We start from the raw sequence: 19,029 nt of genomic DNA, 5'->3' as shown, positions 1-19,029 counted from the left end.
TCTGCCTTTGCTCGGCGGATCTTTTCCCGGGCGGTAGCTTCCAGGAATTCGTAACGTGCACTGGGGGTGCATCGTTACAAAAGTACAAGCAATCGAGAGCGAATCGGAAGTGAAAAGTTCGAGAATTTTCTAAGTATATTGCAAGTGAGACGTTAAAGTCGCGAGTGCATAAACTGGCTAGTCATTGTATAAAGTATCATGAATAATCAATTCGAATTCAGTTGAACCAATCGATTCCGTATCACATGTGAATATTCTGAGCACGAGTGCCGGGATTCATCGGAGCGCCTCCACTCTGAGTGAGAGGTGGAGCCTCTTTCTCATTGAGCCTCCGCTCATTCGTGTGTTCGTAACATAACGCGGTCTCGCTCACTCTCACAGATAGCCCGATAGAGCGCTGTCTCTCTCTATCTCACGCGAACCGTAGATAGTGCGGTCTCGCTCAATCTCGCGGACGGCCGCAATAACGCCGTCTCGCTCGCTCTCACGCAAACCGTGAATAGTGCGGTCGCGCTCAATCGCGGACGGCAGCAATAACGCCGTCTCGCTCGCTCTCACGCGAACCGTGAATAGTGCGGTCGCGCTCAATCTCGCGGACGGCAGCAATAACGCCGTCTCGCTCGCTCTTACGCGAATCGTGAATAGTGCGGTCGCGCTCAATCTCGCGGACGACCGCAATAACGCCGTCTCGCTCGCTCTCACGCGAACCATGAATAGTGCGGTCTCGTTCGCTCTCACAGACAGCCCGATAGAACGCTGTCTCTCTCTGTTTCGCGTCGAACCGTGGAAAGTGCAGTCTCATTCGCTCTCATAGACAGTCCGATAGAGCACTGTCTCTCTCAATTTCGTGCGTGCACCCGTGAACAGTGCGGTCTCGCTCGATCTCGCGAACGGCCGATAGAGCGCCGTCTCGCTCGCTCTCGCAGATAGCCGATGGAACGCTGTCTCTCTCAATTTCGTGCGTGCAACCGTGAATAGTGCGGTCTCGCTCGCTCTCACGCGGACGGCCGATAGAGCGCCGTCTCGCTCGCTCTCACGCGAACAACTGATAACGCGCTGTATCGCTTATATCAAGTGAACAATTGTATAGTGCGATCTCGTCAAACCGAGTACGAATCTCGACGTGCTCAAATAACGTCGAGAGCTCACAAATCTTGTACATATCGTGTATTTTTGCGCAATAAACTTATCGCCACTCGTGTGTGGATGTCACTGTGTTATAATCAAAGGAGCAATTTTACTTTATTTCATCCCATCACTCATGCGCAATCACGTGATTTACAAACTCGCGATACCCACTCGTGTGTGTACCGGCATTACGCTAGCAACTCTCAAAGTTGCGATCCTGAACAAAATTAATTGAATTAAAAGTTAAGTTAACTATGAAAAGTAATTAAAAAGTTAAAAGTTAAATTTGTTTTATTTCATGATTTTATTTCAGGATTTCACAGTCTTACAAATAGCGGAAATAACAAACATCACTTTATTTATTATACTTATACACTTTATTTAGAAACATACTTTATATTTTATTTACAAATACTTATTAAATTTAAGTAATAAAGCCATTTCGAAATTCTTATCAGACATTTTTCCTCGAAGATTATCGAAAACGAGCCCTCCTGCACTGAATAACCGTTCAACGTGAGCTGAAGATGGTATCGAAGTATTATATTTTATAAAAGCACATTTGAGTGCCTTAGGGAAATCTTTTTCCGTCGCAAATGTATCAATTGACAAGTAGGTTTGAATAATATGATCAGTTATTATCGCGTTTTCGTTTCGGTTCTGGTCCGGCGTGTTATGAAATATAAAAAAATCGTCGGTTTTGCGTAAGACCTTCTGTTCTTTGAGTATACTTGTATGAACTTCTGCATCTTTGAAATTAAACTTTTGAACAATCGATTTTAAAAGTTCGGTAACCTCTTTTTTTCGTTTTTATCTTGTATTCAGCACAATTTAAAATCTGGTATCAAACAGGCAACAATCCTCAGATCATTAGACTGATAGAGATAGTGAAATCTGAAAAAATATTAATATATTTTTTATGTTATATAGTCTGAAGAGGGGAATAACAATCAAATTAATCAGTGACGTATTTGATAATTTTTTATATGAATAGTTTTACAAATATGTCAATTAAAAATCAGTTTGGTGACAGATTCGCGGAACTTTAAATTGAAATATTATAAATATGAAAGTTTCATGATGAAACTATCGATTAGGTAAAAATTGACCAAATGTCATCGCTTAATTTTCTAAATCCATTGAAGCACACATTTGCTCTATACTATTCTTTGTCTAATTATTTTATAATCGTTACAACAAACCTTTTGTAAATACCTTTCAGGAGAGCATTTACTAATGGTTTTACATGAAACACCTCAGTTAGCTTTTGATTTAAATGTTCTTCGATTGATACTAACGTAGGCAATAAATATCCCATAAAAATATGTTTATCTCCTTGTAAGATATCTAAACCTTTGGCAACGGTCTCATTACCTAGAATGTGAGTCGAAATTAGCACATTGTTTTTAGTTTTTATATAAAAAAAATTATTTTAACTTTTGATAAAATAAATATTAGGACATAATAAATTATTTATACATTATTAACATAAATTTAAAAAAAAGCAAAATTACCGTGCAGTATTCTTTAAAAAAGTCAATTTCGTTAGGAGTTAAAGTGGGAATATTTAAGGAAGAAGCTAGGGCGTTCACTTGTTTAATATTGTTTGTTACCTCCACTATAGCACCATAGAATGAATTCCATCTAAATTACATGCAAATAAAAAGTAAAAATCAAAACCATGCACAACAATTAACAACAAACCAAAAACCAAAAAGCTTTCATAAATTGTTTATACATAGAACACATAGAACATAATTGTCAATTTTATATAACATAAACACAACATATATGTATTAGAGTGGTCGAAAAAACATGGAAAAAAATGAAAAAAATATTCCCATAAAAAACAATATAAAATTCCAAGACACGTATTAATATTAACCAATCGGGCTCATTTTATGCATATTTCTATTACCTTGTAGCGTTTGGAACTTTTAAATATTTTCCAAGACATTTTTTAACCATATCTGCTGCAACAGACGATTGATTTTGCTTGTTGAAGATAGCTTGACATTTTGCGAATGCCCTTCTGCTAATTTCTTTGTAATTATTGTAATATCTGCCTCAGCACAAGTTGTATCGATGGTACTAACTAAATTTAGTGTATGAGAAGTACATTTTTATTGAGGTGGTAGTCTATAACTTTCTCCGTTAGTGGTTAAAATTTCCGATATTTCTACCGATTCTAGATGTTTTCCACGTTCATTTTCTGTTTTAGCATCTTCAATCTCACTATACACTCTGTAAATATTAATATTATATAATAATATTTCCACAATATTAACTATTAAACCCCTTTAAATTACAAAATTGCAATTTTTTATTTATTTTCTAACTTTCCGTTAAAGGTGAATGTATATGTATAACTATGTAATTAAGGCTAGGTCTACAATAGGTAACTTAAGCCTTAAGAAATTGATCAATCACAGTCAAGTATGAGGAGAATACTCGATTGCGATTAGTTAATTTCTTAAGGCTTAGAGCTTAAAGTGCCTATTGTAAACCTGGCCTAAGTTCACGAGACACTAAATTTGTTTACTTGAAAGCTTTTTCAAAATTTCTAGCATTATCTGTTACAATGCATGTTGTCTTATCTTGGATATTAAATTCAATTAATACCATCTCAATTTCCCTTGCAATAACATCGTATGTATGTCTCCCTTCAAGTCGATGGCACACATGATTGATTTTCTCTCCAGAGTATCATGATCCAACCAGTGTATTGTCATGCCCAAGTAGGATCTTACAATAAAAATATAATTCGATCATTGATCAATAACCGTGAATAAAGAGACAATTTATAATAAAATTGTTTATAAAAATAGATCGGTGACTACCTTCTAAATGCCGTCCAGCAATCTGCCGTTACACACACCTATTCCACTTTCTTTAGTTCTTCGATCAGTTCCATTTTCATTTTTTCGAATGTTTTATCAATATGCGTCATAAGAGTTTTGCAAGTCATAGGCATTTGCTGAATTGTTTCACAAAACTCGATAAATGCTTCGTGCTCGACAAGTGAAAATGCAGACGCAGTATTGATAATAAGCTTTAAAGTAATTTGATCAAACTTTTGTTTAGTTAAAAATTTATTTTTTCTGAAATGATCCAACTTCCTTTGTTTTGAATCTGGTTTTTGCTCATCAGATTTTCGTGTGCTAAATTTCTTTTAACTGCTAGTGTATTTTTCGAAGCTTTGTTAAAATCGTCTAATTTACTAGGATGTATAATGCTGAAAAACAAGAAATCAGTTATATTTTATATTAAAAACATAACTTAATGTTTTTTTATGTTTTACATATTTATTATATTAACAATAAACTTACTTTGATGTGCGTTTTCAAATTCGAGTTTGAAGACACTGATGCCGAGAGACACCTCCGATTAGACACAGTACAATTGGACACAACTGGCTTTAATTGGCTAATCGTGCTTGATCGTGCTGGTTACCCTAGGCATCGGTCTATATGATTGGCTGTGTCTAATCGTACTGTGTCTAATCGAGCAATCCGCGATGCCGATATGTATTTTTTCTTGGGTTTACATAAGAAGCATTTCCGATTTTTTGATCGTGAGTGTCGAACTCAAAAAAATCGCGAAAGTGAGACCACATGCATAGCACGCTTTTGCGATCGACTGTAGATTGCGACAAATCACCCCAATCAAAATCTTTTTCAGTCGACATAGACGAATCAAATTCGTCAACGTTAACACTCATTGCGTTTTTTACACAAAATCTACTTGCGATCACGTAAATTGCGTTAATTTTACGACCAGCGTTTGGGGAAAAGAGGAAGCCAAATCGACTAGTACTGCAACCTGTGACTTATAATGTAGAATCACTTGTAGGCAAGCGCGCGGCATCTCGCGACGCCTTTATTTATGGCATAGTTAACTTCAAAAGAGTAACATAAAAAGTTATAAGTTATCGATAAAATGTAACTAAATTAAGTTAAAAGTTAAGAGTCTAGGAATGTAACTAAGTTAAGTTAAAGTTATTTAATTTTTTAACTTAACTTTTATCTTTTTAACTAGACATTACCCAGCCCTGGCAAATATATTTCAAAGTGCGCGATTTTTGTACATGTAGCTTAAACTTTCTTCTTTAAAATAAGCTTATCGACCTTTCCCTTGGGAAAGGTCGATAAGCTTATTTGTTTAAAAGTCATGATTTTTTTCGTAGGTGAAACATATGTCCCGGAGGTATGAAAGAATTAAATGCTTATAACGGACAGCACAAGAGCATCTATCTAGATGTATCTATCTGTTCATTCAGTGATAAATCATAAAACGGGTAAATCTATTCAAACTGTATTAATAATAATGCGTCCATTCTCTCGATCAGGTCAGATTAAAAACGAGGCTTTAAAAACAAGTTCGCACCGTGAAGAATATTCGCAGTTAATATGATTGTATTTTATAATTGTAATTTATAATTTGTTGCTGTATAATATATATTATTATCGTTGATATTTCTTCTTAATTCTTAATAAAAATTAATTTTTATATATACGTCATAATTATAATTTTATATATATATTTATATATTTATTTCATATCATTCTCTTTATCTTGCATTAATTTTAATTTATTTTAAATTATCAATATTCCTTCTGCACATGAATATTTTCAAATTAAATTAAAATACATTTCTGCAAATCGGGCAAGTAGATTTTTGACTTGTATTGAACCATTTGTACTGAAAAAGAAAATGACACAAATATAATAATATTAAATAAATTTCCTTAAATTAACGATATATACTTACCAAGCAGAGAGTATGAAATTTTTTACGACAAGTATGACATGATAATTTTGGTATTTGATATGTGTTAATATGAAAAACACTAAAACATATGTAACACTCCTCGACGCCTGCAAATTTCTTATCCAAATTACGTTTCCACATTATAAGACCATCCCAAATAGAACCATTCTGCAAATAAAAAATATATTATTTGGATGTTATATCTTTGTCGAGTTGAGAAGTTGATTTTATTTTTATGAAAAAAAAGCAATAAATAGAAGAAATACTTTTGGATACAAATAGAATATATATACAGAGTGATTCTAAACAAACATTTGTCTTTAAAATATCGAATTAGTTAGTGAATTTGAAGACGATATTTCCTTTTGCAAAATTTTGTCTGGAGCTTAGTTTTTAACTATATAAGGGAAAATAGTAAACTAATTATGGAACGAGTAATATGAATAATATAAGAGATAGGAATGGCACGCATCGATATTGGCGATTACTTGGGTGCTCGCCGCGATCAGCTAATTCCTCTGTGTGTGTGTGTGTGTGTGTGTGTGTGTGTGTGTGTGGGCGCGCGCGCGCGAGAGAGAGAGAGAGAGAGAGAGAGAGAGAGAGAGAGAGAGAGAGAGAGAAATATTGAGAGAATGTGCACATGTATACACACATACACGTTAATTCTCTCTCTCTCTCCCCCACCCCCCTCTCTCTCCCTCCCTCTCTCCCTCCCCCCCTCTCTGTCAACGCACGCACGCACAAATAAAAGTATGAAACTTTAAAAGCGCATATCTCAGAAACGAAAAGAGACCGCCACACAATTTAAACGTTATATTAGGTATCCTCTACAACATATGTAAAAATAAAAATTTTTCGAGCTGTGTAATCTAAAGTAAACATTTACCAAAATTATTTTTGTATTTATTTTCATCCTTTTTCAGCCTCTCCAAAGCTATTTGAGTCCGACCCTTATATATATATATATATATATATATATATATATATATATATATATATATATATATACAAAATTACTCGGGAAGATTTTCCCTATAACATATTTAAAAATAAAGCAAATCGGAGAGGAGATCTCTTTTATGCGTAAATTTTTTATATAGTTGACTTAGTTTTCTTTATCTTTGTGAAGTTTTTCTTTAGTGGGAGTATAGTTAGTTTTTATAAAATGTATTTAATTATATATTTATATTATTATATTTAAATAAAGTATAAATAATTATATAATACATTATTGTACATATTTAAATATAATAAATTAATACAATAATATATTAATATAAATAAATATAAAATAAATATAATAAAATAAATATAAAAATATAAATAAATATAAATTTTATAATTTATAAATATAAAAATATAAATAAATATAAATATTATAATTTATTATATCTTATAAAAAGACAATTTGCATCAATGCATTGATACATCATAGATAAAAATAGTTGTTGAATGATAGCTCCAATTGACTAAATAATCTTTCATATCTTATAAATGTTATGAACAAATCTTTACAATCATAAATTATTGTATAACGCTGCGAATGTCATTAGAAACAAAATCTTTGCATATGTACGTACGAACATATATGCGTGAGTCTAAAAATTGAAGAATTGAAATCACAATTGAATCACAATTCTGATACGCTTATTATACCTCAGAATTGATTACACCAATTTTATTCGAGTTGGTCACAATCGAAAGCTTGCATTTACATTATATTTAAAAAATGCTGTTAGATTTTTTATTACGGCTTTAGTTTCTGAGGTATTTTAATCGAAAATTTATTTGAAATACGTAAAATTCTGGATAAGCTAGTGCGCTCGACATATCAAAAACAATGATTCCCAATGATCGGATCCAGTTCTTTTATGTACTTATCATGATATTATCGCATTGCTTGACTTTATATTTTAGAAACTGACACGTTGTTTAATAAAATAATTAATTTCAAATTTCATTTAAATGAATAATAAAGAATAGTAAAGAAAATAGTAACAGATAAATTTTATGTCCATGTACTGCATTCTTATAAGTTTACAAGGAAAGGACATTGCAAGAATATATGAATCAATTTATTCTTTTCCTGGCAACAACATTTTATCAATTGATATGCACTTGTATGATATATGTGCGTCAATTTAAATTTTAAATAAGATTATTTTAATCTATGTGATTCTAAACGAATTTCCAGAAATCTTTAAAAACACGAAAAAAAACTCACAAAACAGAAGTTATTTGGCAAGTTATTTCCAATTGCTTTCCAAAAAAGTTTTTAAATTAAAAAGGAGAAAAAATATGTGCTACATGAACTAAATAAAAATTTCAAAAACATATTTGTACACTTAATAGAATAATAATGGTAATAAAGGTGATAATGGTGATAATGATGACAATAATGATAATGATGTTATTAATGATAATAATAATAGTGATAATAATAATAATGATAATAATAATAACGATAATAACAAAATAATAATAATAAATAATAATAATATGTAATTATAGTAAAATATTAAAATAGCAAAAATATTAATTTATACAAATGTGTTTTATATATTTATACCAACTATGTTTCTCATTTGACCTATTATAATTATTATGTACTTAGTATCAAGTACATTAATTATAGTTTTTTAATACTAAGTATATTTCATATTTTCTTTAATAACAAATATATTAATACTTACTTGATGTGTGAGAAATATAGATAATTGCATATGACAGTTTCTCCAATTTGCTGTACTACCAGCATGTTGCCCAGATTCTACCTTTACTGTACCTAAAGGATAATTTGACGGTAACACTACACTTAATTCCAGTTTTGTGTCATCCATTTGATACAAAGCTATTACTTCTCTTGTTGTTGGATGCACCTTTATCTATAAAAATATCATACATAAAATTAAATTACGAAATTATTAAAAATATATAAAAAGAATTCTCTATGTAAATTTTAATGAAAATACCTGCATATTTTCAACATTCAATAATCTGTTATTAAGCTCTTCTTGACAAAGCATAGGGCTGATATAATGATTTGTAATCTTGTCTATTATTGCACTGACTTTACTATCAGCTGTACTCAGCCATTGTCTCACTAATACTGGTAAATGCCGTAAACAATTTGTATATAACCAACATACAATATGATCTACTTTCCATTCTGTCCAACTTTCTGTTACAACAATAAAATTGGGAAAAAATTATACATACATATATACAGGGTGGGCCATTTTAATACGTCCATGGAAATATCTCCTCAAGTAGGGGCGACAGCCCTTAAAATGCCTCAGACAAAAGTTGTATACTTTGAAGGCGGCCATAAGATGGTGTCATTGATTTGACATTGAATAGTTACTTGAAGATCACGTGAAGGTCACCTTAAATTTTTTAAATGAAACCCCCTATTTTTTATTGCATATTCTTGCAGCTCATCTCGAGGGCTTTCCAAAACACTATAATAAAATATTTTTCTCTCAAGTACTTTTTGAGTTATAAAGCTTGAAATAATTTCTTAATTTTACATAAACTATAAAATATCTTGTAAAATATTCATTTTTTTATTATCTTATCTTAATCCTTTTATGTACAAAATAATGAGAGGAATTAATTGATGTAAAGAAAACACAGTTGTTTTTAAGAAAAAATATGTTGTTAATTGTAATGTAAAATTAAGAAATGATTTCAAGCCTCATAACTCGAAAAGTGCTTAATGAAAACTAACTTAATTATAGCGTTTTGGAAAGCTCTCGAAATGAGCTACAAGAATATGTAAAAGCATATAGGGTGTCCCATTTAAAAAGTTGGAGGTGACTTTTACGTGACCCTTACCCTTCAGGTGACTCTTCGAGGTCAAACTAATGACTTCGTTTTATGTCCTCCTTAAAACCATACAACTTTTGTCTGAAACGTTTTTCTCTAAATTGCTTCGTTTCCGAGATATAAATGTTTGTAGAATATACAGGGTGTCCCATTTTAATCCATCCAGTCGAATATCCCGAAAACCAAGTCCGAGAGAGAAAAATGTTTCAGACAAAAGTTGTATGGTTTCAAGGGTGCCATAAGAGGGTATCATTGATTTGACCCTGAAGAGTCATTTGAAGGTCATGCAAAGGTTACTTTGATTTTTTAAAATCGAACACCCTATATATTTTTGCATATTCTTGTAGTTCATCTGAAGAGCTTTCCAAAACACTATAATTAAGTTAGTTTTCATTAAGTACTTTCCAAGTTATGAGGCTTGAAATCATTTTTTAATTTTACATAAACCATAAAATATCTAGTAAAATATTCATTTTCCGATTATCTTACCTTAATACTTTTATATACAAAATAATGAGAGGTATCAATTGGTGTAAAGAAAACATACAGTTGTTTTTAACAAAAAATATGGAATTGTTAATTGCAAATTCCATATTTTTTCTTAAAAACAACTGTATGTTTTCTTTACATCAATTGATTCCTCTCATTATTTTGTACATAAAAGTATTAAGGTAAGATAATCGAAAAATAAATATTTTATTAGATATTTTATGGTTTATGTAAAATTGAAAAATTATTTCAAGCCTCATAACTCGGAAAGTATTCAATGAAAAAATACTTTATTATAGTGTTTTGGAAAGCTCTTGAGGCAAGCTACAAGAATATGTAAAAATATGTAGCGTGTCCCATTTAAAAAGTTGGAGATGACTTTCACGTGACTCTTCAAGGTCAAACTAATGGCACCATCTTATGTCCCCTTTCAAGCAATGCAACTTTTGTCTGAAACATTTTTGTCTGAAACATTTTTGTCTCAAACTTATGGATTTTGAGATATTTCAGTGCGTAGATTAAAATGGCCTACCGTATATTGCCCGGAGCTTAGTTTTTAAACTATAAAGGAAAATAATTAACTAATTATACGGAGCGAGTACGAGAGGTAGGCAGGGACACGATATAGGCGATTATATGGGGCACTCGCCGCGATCAGCTGATTACTATACGTGATGAGTGTAGCAATCAGTGTGTGTGTGAGAATGTGCACGCACACACATACACTGATTACACTCATCGCGTATAGCAATCAACTGATCGCGACGAACACTCTACGTAATCGCCTATTGCGCTGTCCCTGCTTATCTCTTATACTCGTTCCTTAATTAATTAACTATTTTCCTTTATAATTTAAAAACTAAGCTCTGGGCTAAATTTTGCAAGAGGAAAAATCGTCTCAGAATTCATTCAAAAATTTGATATTTTAAAGACAAATGTTTATTCATAATCACCCTGTATAAAACGATCTATTTTTGAAAGATCATGTGTATTAATGATGACAAAATAAAAAATTAGTTAAAATGATATAGTATTTTAATTTGGAAAAACAACAAAATATTATCTTACTTAATAATTAATTTTTTTAGTTTCAATAACTTTTTGTAGTTTTCTTGATATATTTTAAATTGATTTTTACAAATGCTATAAATTCAGATTGTCGCATATTAATTGTAGCGTCTTAAAATAAAAATTACACATGACAATAAAATTCGAATGATTGAAAGTAAAATGTTATTTCCTATGTAATTTTTTGCGCTGAATCCGAATCCGATCTCTAAATTTTTCCAGCATGTCTAGGATTCCGAGATAAACCAGATTAAAGGTGTATCTAAAATAGATTTTGATGATATTGAGTACTTGTAAAAAGCAATTATCTTAGAATAATTTAGTTGGTTAAGTCAGAAAGTTATTATCTCCACCTTCAAAATCAATTATGATACGTCCATATCTGATATTTTGTCGCCAAGATACTATTTTGAATATACACATTTTTTGATACATGATAGGTTATAAATCATGATTAGAAAGATCGTCTCCATATTGCCTTCTGAACAATGCTTCAAGCAGAATGATCTTCAATTTCTAAAATTTAGGTATTTGTGATTAAGGCCCGATTGCACCAACGTTGTCTATCTTTATCTTTCTTTCTAAATAATTAAAGACAGACATATATTTAAGTCTCGCTTAAAGCTGAAATAACGTTAGTGCAATTGGACCTAAACGATCTGGAATTAAAGTGTCCAAGGTTTATCAGGTTAGATTCAGAATCGAAAGATAAAGGATTGAAGGACTTGGGGATTAAGGGTCTGAGATTCAAAGGCTTTTATTTGAAAGAATGTTAAGAATTTGCATTAAAGTCTTGTGTTTAAATATCTGAAACTTATAGACATGCATGAAAATTCTTTGGTCTTAAAAATGATGTATCTCAGCGACAAAATATAAAATATCGTATTAGAACAAATCAAAATAGATTTTGAAAGTGAATAATGGTACATTCTAGTCAACTAAATTACTTTGAGACAATTGCTATTCCAGCAGCTGTTATTTGAATATATTTGAATATCAAAGTCATCATTTTTTTTATCCCGTTAGCCTCATTTATCTCGAAATCCTGATGTATTAAGAAAATTTGGACGTCAGATTTGTATTCAGTGCTAAAAATCATAGAATATAACTTTTCATTGTAAATCATCCTTCATAACCCTTATTTGCAGACCTGTTATTATTATTAAAATTTGTTAATTTTATTATCCAGAAATGTTTATAGATATTCAATTAAGCTCATATTTAAAAACTACGACGATCTAGAACATACAGCAAAATTCATGTCAAGAAAAGTCACTTTTCTTTCTTCCTGTGAAATCAAATAGCTCGAATATCTTTGCAATCTTCAGATTTAAAACCAACCGAACTTTTAAGTATAAACCAAACTTATAAGTAATTCTACATAATAGAATTGACAAACCTAAAATTCTATTTTAAAGCGTTCTAACTAGCATGAAAAAAATCTAAACTTATATATAATTATATTTATAAAATTTAGTTCAAAATATGCCAAAATTTCAAAAAATTATTAACATTACAATAAATTATATTAAATGTTAATTACAGAATAATATAATCATATATTAAAATATTATATTACTATAACTGGTTTTTTTATTTTATCATTCTTAAATGCGTTTACAAATAGTGTATTATGCATTAAATAAAAAAATTGATTTTCTTTAAATTAAAAGTGTTTAGTAAATTTAATTATAGTGAAAAAATATTTATATACATATATACTTTCTTTCTATAAATAATATTTTAAAATAAATTTTCATAAATTAAATTTTTTTGTTGTTGTATTGTTATCTATGATATTTGTAAATTTGTAATCAATAATACCTTCAAAATTAAACGATGGAACAGTGGTAAATGCTTCCAGTAACTTTGCAGTTTTTTTCTTGTTATCTTGTAATACTTCCACAGGCATTAATTTAAAAATATTATTTAACAGACAAGGAAAAAAATCATTTCTAAAATTTATAACGTATAAGTTAAAAATACATATAAATATCATGTAAGCTGTTAATAATAAAATTCAAATTTGTGTAAATTATGGAAATAAATAGTACACATGAATATACTTACTTCAATATTTCAGCATATTGATACCGTAAATCACTATGAGCATATCCACACATATCTAGCACAATTGTCCACACTAGTAAATATTCTAATGTATATGTATAAGAATCTGTAAACGGTTGGATTGTGCAGCTTGTTGTGTCACATAATCTAAAAAAATAATATAATAAAGAATATCTTATTATAAATTATTAAAGCAATTTATTAAAAGAACTTACTTGAATTCCATAAGCATTGTATTCACAATATTTTGTGTACTTGATAGTACTGCTATGAATCTTTTAATATTGAAATTGTTTGGCTCAAAGTTGTCGGATTCGATAAGAACTTTATCACATTGTACAAGTTCTGATACCATATGTTTCAATGCATGATAGGCACTCAATTGAATATTAAGTATAGGAGAATGTAATAATTTCAGACATAATTTTAACATCTCATTGAAATTAATTGTTTCAGAGGGTTTGTCATATTTTTTGAATAATATATTTTTGTCAAGAATACTAATTGATTTTCCTAAGCAATCTAATGGTATGATATATTTTAAAGTAACTGTATCTTTATTATATAAATTCATACAAAATATCCAAGTTTTCACAATATCACTATTTATACAACTAGCAAATACATTTATCCATTCATCCAAGAGAGTAGGAGGCAATTCTGGTATTCGTTCTTGCTCATGTTTATTCATTAAAGTTTGGACTGCATAGTATAATTGATTAATTGCTATCATTAATGCTATTATTTTAATATCAGTATAATTCAATTCGAAATTAGTAAGTAACTGTTGCCATGTAGTAAGAGCTATCAAAATAAAATCCCAATGTTCATTTTGTAATTTTGATGGAACTTTTTGGACGAGTGCTGTAAGTAATCTTATAACTTCTAGCAGTAAACACAATTGATTCCATGAAATATTAGAAATATCGTGATCTAAAAATGCAATATCTTTTTTATTATATAACATAATCTTTTCTATAATTGTAGTATAAACTGAACTGTCATTTTTGATAGTTGCAACTCTAGTGACAATTAATGTATGAATATCGTTATTCATTAATAACGGAATATTTTCTGGCATCCAATAATCGTTTAAAATTTGAATTGCTTGAACATATGTTTCATCATCATGTTCTCCTTCATTATTTTTGCAATTTTCATAATATTTTACAGGATTATCACTTATTTTAAATTCAGTATAATGTACACGAATTATATATGGTAGCATAAATCCATAATTTGATTGATTTTTTTGTATATGAGATAATACATCATTATGGATATTCTTCTGAAAATATTTTTCCAAATTGACAAAATTACTTTTTAATGAATCATAAAGTTTATTAACATCATTATAATGTTTAGAAACTTTATAATGTTTATTGTATATTTCAGCTATACTAGTCACATGCATAATATTTATCAATATCTCTGTAATTCCTGGTAAATTTAATTCATATAATTCAAAGTTTTCACTTGAATCTGAAAATGTATTAACATGTATAGAATTTCTTAATCTCTTATACAAATTATTGAGCAAATCTGTAACAAATAAGGCCCATGATAAACAATTAGTCATATTATCCGAAATTATATCATTTGTTATATCAATAGACATATAATGCTCAAAAATTTTTATCTTGTTTTCAACATTTGATATATATAAATTGCCTGTTATTATTTCGCCATATATTGCAATAGTAGTTGCTTCTGCAATCCATGATTTTATATCAGATGCTGTTAAAAATAATAGAATAGTTTCATTAATGCAATGAGAATTTATATTATTATTATTAATTATAATTTCTAAAACATCTGTTGCCAAATTTACTAATATATCCTTAATATGACATGTATTATATACTTTGCTCCAAATAATAATTGCACATCTTTTAACAAGATCATTAAATTCCGAACCAGATAATATCTCATTACTTCTTACAAGTCCTTCTTTCCAACTATTGTGCACAATATGAGCAATTGAATCATCATATTCTCGAGTGCATAATTCAAAAAATGTTTCCAATATCTGTACAGCACTTAATATTATTTGTTTTTGACTCCATATTAAAGTCGTTAACTTTGTAATAAATGTAATAAATTGCATAGAACAATTGTCATTTGTTTCATTTAAGGAATTGCAAAGTATTGATACAATCTCATTTGCTTCTTCGTCATTTATTAATAAATCTCCGGTTGCCAAAGCTTCAAAAGCTAACAAAATCAGATTCTGATTTTTTTCTAAATTATTGTGTCCAGGTGAAGCAATTTCTTTGGCTACACCTATTAATAACTTAGTTACATTAGTTTGTATATACCATTTCTTTATTATAGGATCATTTCTATTTCTTTCAGATAAACTGCAATATATTACATTCTTTGTTACTGCAATGTCATTTAATTCAATTAATGATTTTAAAACTTCGTTCTTTTTGGTATCACTTGTATATTTAATAAAATAGAATATTAATTCAATAACTTCTTCCATTATTTCCGAATTTTTCAATAACATGGATCTCAAGTTATTATTGTAAAATTCAAAGAAATCTTTGTCAAACTTAAATGATTTTGAAAGCGCAACGAATAATTCTTGACTTGCGAAATATTTTATAAGTTTATTCAGTTGTTTGACATATTTAATAGACTGCTGGTTTTTAATGTTATTAAAATAAACTATACAAAGTTCATTTACAAACTCACAAAGTTCTGCATTAAAGACTGTATCGGTATAAATATCGATTTTTACTTTTGATTGGCTCGCAATAGGACTTGAATCAGAAAATCTTACTTTTAATTTCTTATGGTTGCGATCTGGTAAATTCTTTAAAGTTAATAAGAATTCGATTTGAGAATCTTTTGTATCTATAGTATGTGATGTTACAATTTCTTTTGATATATTTATAAGCCTGATAAACAATAATCTCAATTCAATCCAAAATTGCTGCATTAAAGAAATGTATGCTATATACCCTTCATTAATACGATTTTTACTCCAATATCGTATTAAATGTGCTACTTCAACAAAACAAAATTGTTTCATAGAAATGCTATCTGTCATACATGCTTCTATAACAAACATAAGTTGTTCTTTGAGGAGACGCATGCATAACTCTATATTTTCAACATTTATAAGAATTGAATAACGCAGGCATTCAATAAAAGAGCTCACTATAGCAAGTGTTTCTGAACGACTTATTTGAACACTTTTGACAAAAAACCCTTGACGCATGTTATCAAAGAAATTCATGTAAAGATCATTGATATTAACATTCAGCTTCGAAAACTGACTGATAAAAGGTAGTAAATTTGGATAAACAGTGCTTGCGCAGCATTGGCCGCCAGACCGTAAAACATGCCATAATTTCGGTAGTACAAATTTATCGATATTTACAACAAGATACCAATCATCAATTTTAGTTATAGCTATGAGCATTGATTCCCAAACAGCTGATAAAATTCCAGGCTCTGTTTCATCAAGATTATTCGTAATAGTAGTCAATGTCCTTTTCTTTTCATTTTGTAACAATTTTTCTGCATTTTCCATTATTGATGTCAATACATTAAAGAAAGCTATTTTTATTGACAGAGTATCATGCTTAGCTAATTTCCAAAATTGTGAACTGCTTAAAATTTTGTTATGAATTTCTAAGGTTTTTTCTATTTCATGAAGTGGAACTTTTTTGAAATAATAACTATATCCTTGCAGATTTGTTGCCAATACTCTCTGATATTTGGCTTCCATTTCTTCTTTAGTAAGAGATTTTTGAACTGATAATGTTTGAGCCGTATGTATAGTGATATTGTTATTAATATATATTAAAATTTCATGTTGATAATGAACAATTGCATCAATTATCTTGCAAGGTGGAAAAGTATTATTGAAGGAATTGATAGCAGCTGAAGCTGCTGGAGGATATGTATCATATTGAGAAATAAACCAAGCACCAATCAATTGTTTTAAATATATCACTATGCCTTTACCTACACGCTTGGCAACTGCTGCATGTGCTAACTGTGCAGCTTCTCTTACTCTATGATCTATATCAATTGATAGAGTACAGTATAGTCGTGGCCAAAAAGACAATACACTTTCTATTATTGATAATTCAGCTTCTTGACATAAAGTTGCAAATTCTTGCAATGCCTATATATCCATATTCTTATCAGTTTGTAAAATGTATACAAATTAATCAATAAATCAAAATAATTACCTTATATTTTGTTGTAGCATCTTTTTTACTCATTTTTTTTAATATTACTTGAAAATTAGAATCCACATTGTTTATTTCTCCCTCATTTAAGTAACATAAAGATAAACCAGGTAAAACAGGAACATATCCTCCATCCTTAATTGCTGAGAAGCCAACATAATTGGGCATTGCTGTACCCAAAAGTTCTGCACTGCGGCTACTATTTGATGGCTAGAAAATAATTTTTTTTTTAAACCTTGCATGATATTTTAGTTGTAAAATAATATAAAAGATTAATATAAAATTGTATATTATTAATATTATTAATAACATTAATATATATAATTATATATATTAATGTAATATATATTAATAATATACAATTTTATATTATTAATCTTTTATATTATTTTACAACTAAAATATCATGCAAGGCTTAAAAAAAAAATTATTTTCTATCCATCAAATAGTATATGTATAAATATATATAAATATATATATATATATATATATATATATATATAAAGTATATATAAATATATATATATATATATATATAAAGTATATATAAATATATATATATATATATATATATAAATTATATATATATATATAAATTATACATATATATAAATTATACATATATATATATATAAATTTATATTATTAATAATCTAGAAGTACAAATATTGTCATAAACAAACTATATATTCTATTAATAATTATTGTTTGAATAATATGTCATATACAATAATGAATATTTAAATAATGTATCTACAAGTAATATATTATTATTTTTATGTACTGATATTTCATTATGCTTATAAAAAATCATGCGTATAATTTATATAACATTTCTATTCACCCGTGCATTATTCTTGATTCGTTGTGTTTGTTTATTTTTACCCATATTAAAAACTTGAAATGACAAGATAACTTAATAACTTTCAATGACTATATTAGTATCTTTCTTTTTTTTTTTCTTAATAATGATCCACATTCAGCAGACTCAACAATTGGACACACTAAACTATGGCCAGTCTCTGCTATGGCTGTGTTCCGATATAAAATATAAACTGCCAGTATTGAAAATCTATAGTATACGTGACGTAGGTGAAAGTATATACAGGCTGCGTTCTAATATTCACTGCCAGTACTGAAAATTTATAGTTTACGTGACGTACACTATAGATTTTCAGTACTGAGTGAATATTGGAACACAGCCACAGTAGCGCAACTCTCTGTAGCATCGTCTACAATGGCAGTAGGATTAATGAATTAAAGCTGTAACTCAAGAAATTGACCAATCACAGTAACCAATCGAGTATTCTCTTAGGCCCAGTTCCACAATCCAGTTAATCTGAGTTTAAGTAGCGAATGGACCAATCAGGACCCAGTTTAACGTATTAAACTGGGTCCTGATTGGTCTCGGATACTCGGATTAACTCGAGTTATGGAACCGGGCCTTAATGCTTGATTGTGATT

At 29.3% G+C, this 19,029-nt stretch overlaps 1 protein-coding gene and 1 long non-coding RNA gene across 4 annotated transcripts; both read right to left on the bottom strand.

The window, feature by feature from the left end:
- Nucleotides 1–1,444: 1,444 nt before the first annotated feature.
- Nucleotides 1,445–5,560, bottom strand: LOC105251737. 3 transcript variants are annotated; one of them, XR_889225.3, is made up of 7 exons: nt 4,458–5,560; nt 3,969–4,363; nt 3,751–3,873; nt 3,047–3,372; nt 2,643–2,772; nt 2,331–2,502; nt 1,445–2,022 (listed from the first exon to the last, which is right to left on the bottom strand). It is a non-coding gene; the product is annotated as an uncharacterized LOC105251737 (long non-coding RNA). The 3 variants fall into 3 exon arrangements; XR_889226.3 differs by having other exon boundaries at nt 1,446–2,022; nt 2,742–2,772; XR_889224.3 differs by lacking the exon at nt 2,643–2,772 and having other exon boundaries at nt 1,449–2,022.
- A 124-nt stretch (nt 5,561–5,684) lies between these two features.
- LOC105251738 lies at nt 5,685–18,753 on the bottom strand. Its single transcript, XM_011258718.3, has 9 exons — nt 18,410–18,753; nt 17,566–17,775; nt 13,570–17,498; nt 13,355–13,501; nt 13,109–13,239; nt 8,872–9,080; nt 8,593–8,784; nt 5,900–6,067; nt 5,685–5,830 (listed from the first exon to the last, which is right to left on the bottom strand). The coding sequence occupies exons 1-9, from the start codon at nt 18,452–18,454 to the stop codon at nt 5,771–5,773; spliced, it is 5,091 nt and encodes a 1,696-aa protein (XP_011257020.1). The 5' UTR covers nt 18,455–18,753; the 3' UTR covers nt 5,685–5,770.
- Nucleotides 18,754–19,029: the final 276 nt, after the last annotated feature.

Source organism: Camponotus floridanus, unplaced genomic scaffold (genome assembly GCF_003227725.1).
Source record: "Camponotus floridanus strain SB8 unplaced genomic scaffold, Cflo_v7.5 scaffold36, whole genome shotgun sequence".
Classification (NCBI taxonomy): Eukaryota; Metazoa; Arthropoda; class Insecta; order Hymenoptera; family Formicidae; genus Camponotus; species Camponotus floridanus.
Note: the sequence above shows the minus strand (reverse complement) of the source record. Positions and strands in the feature narration are given on the sequence as shown.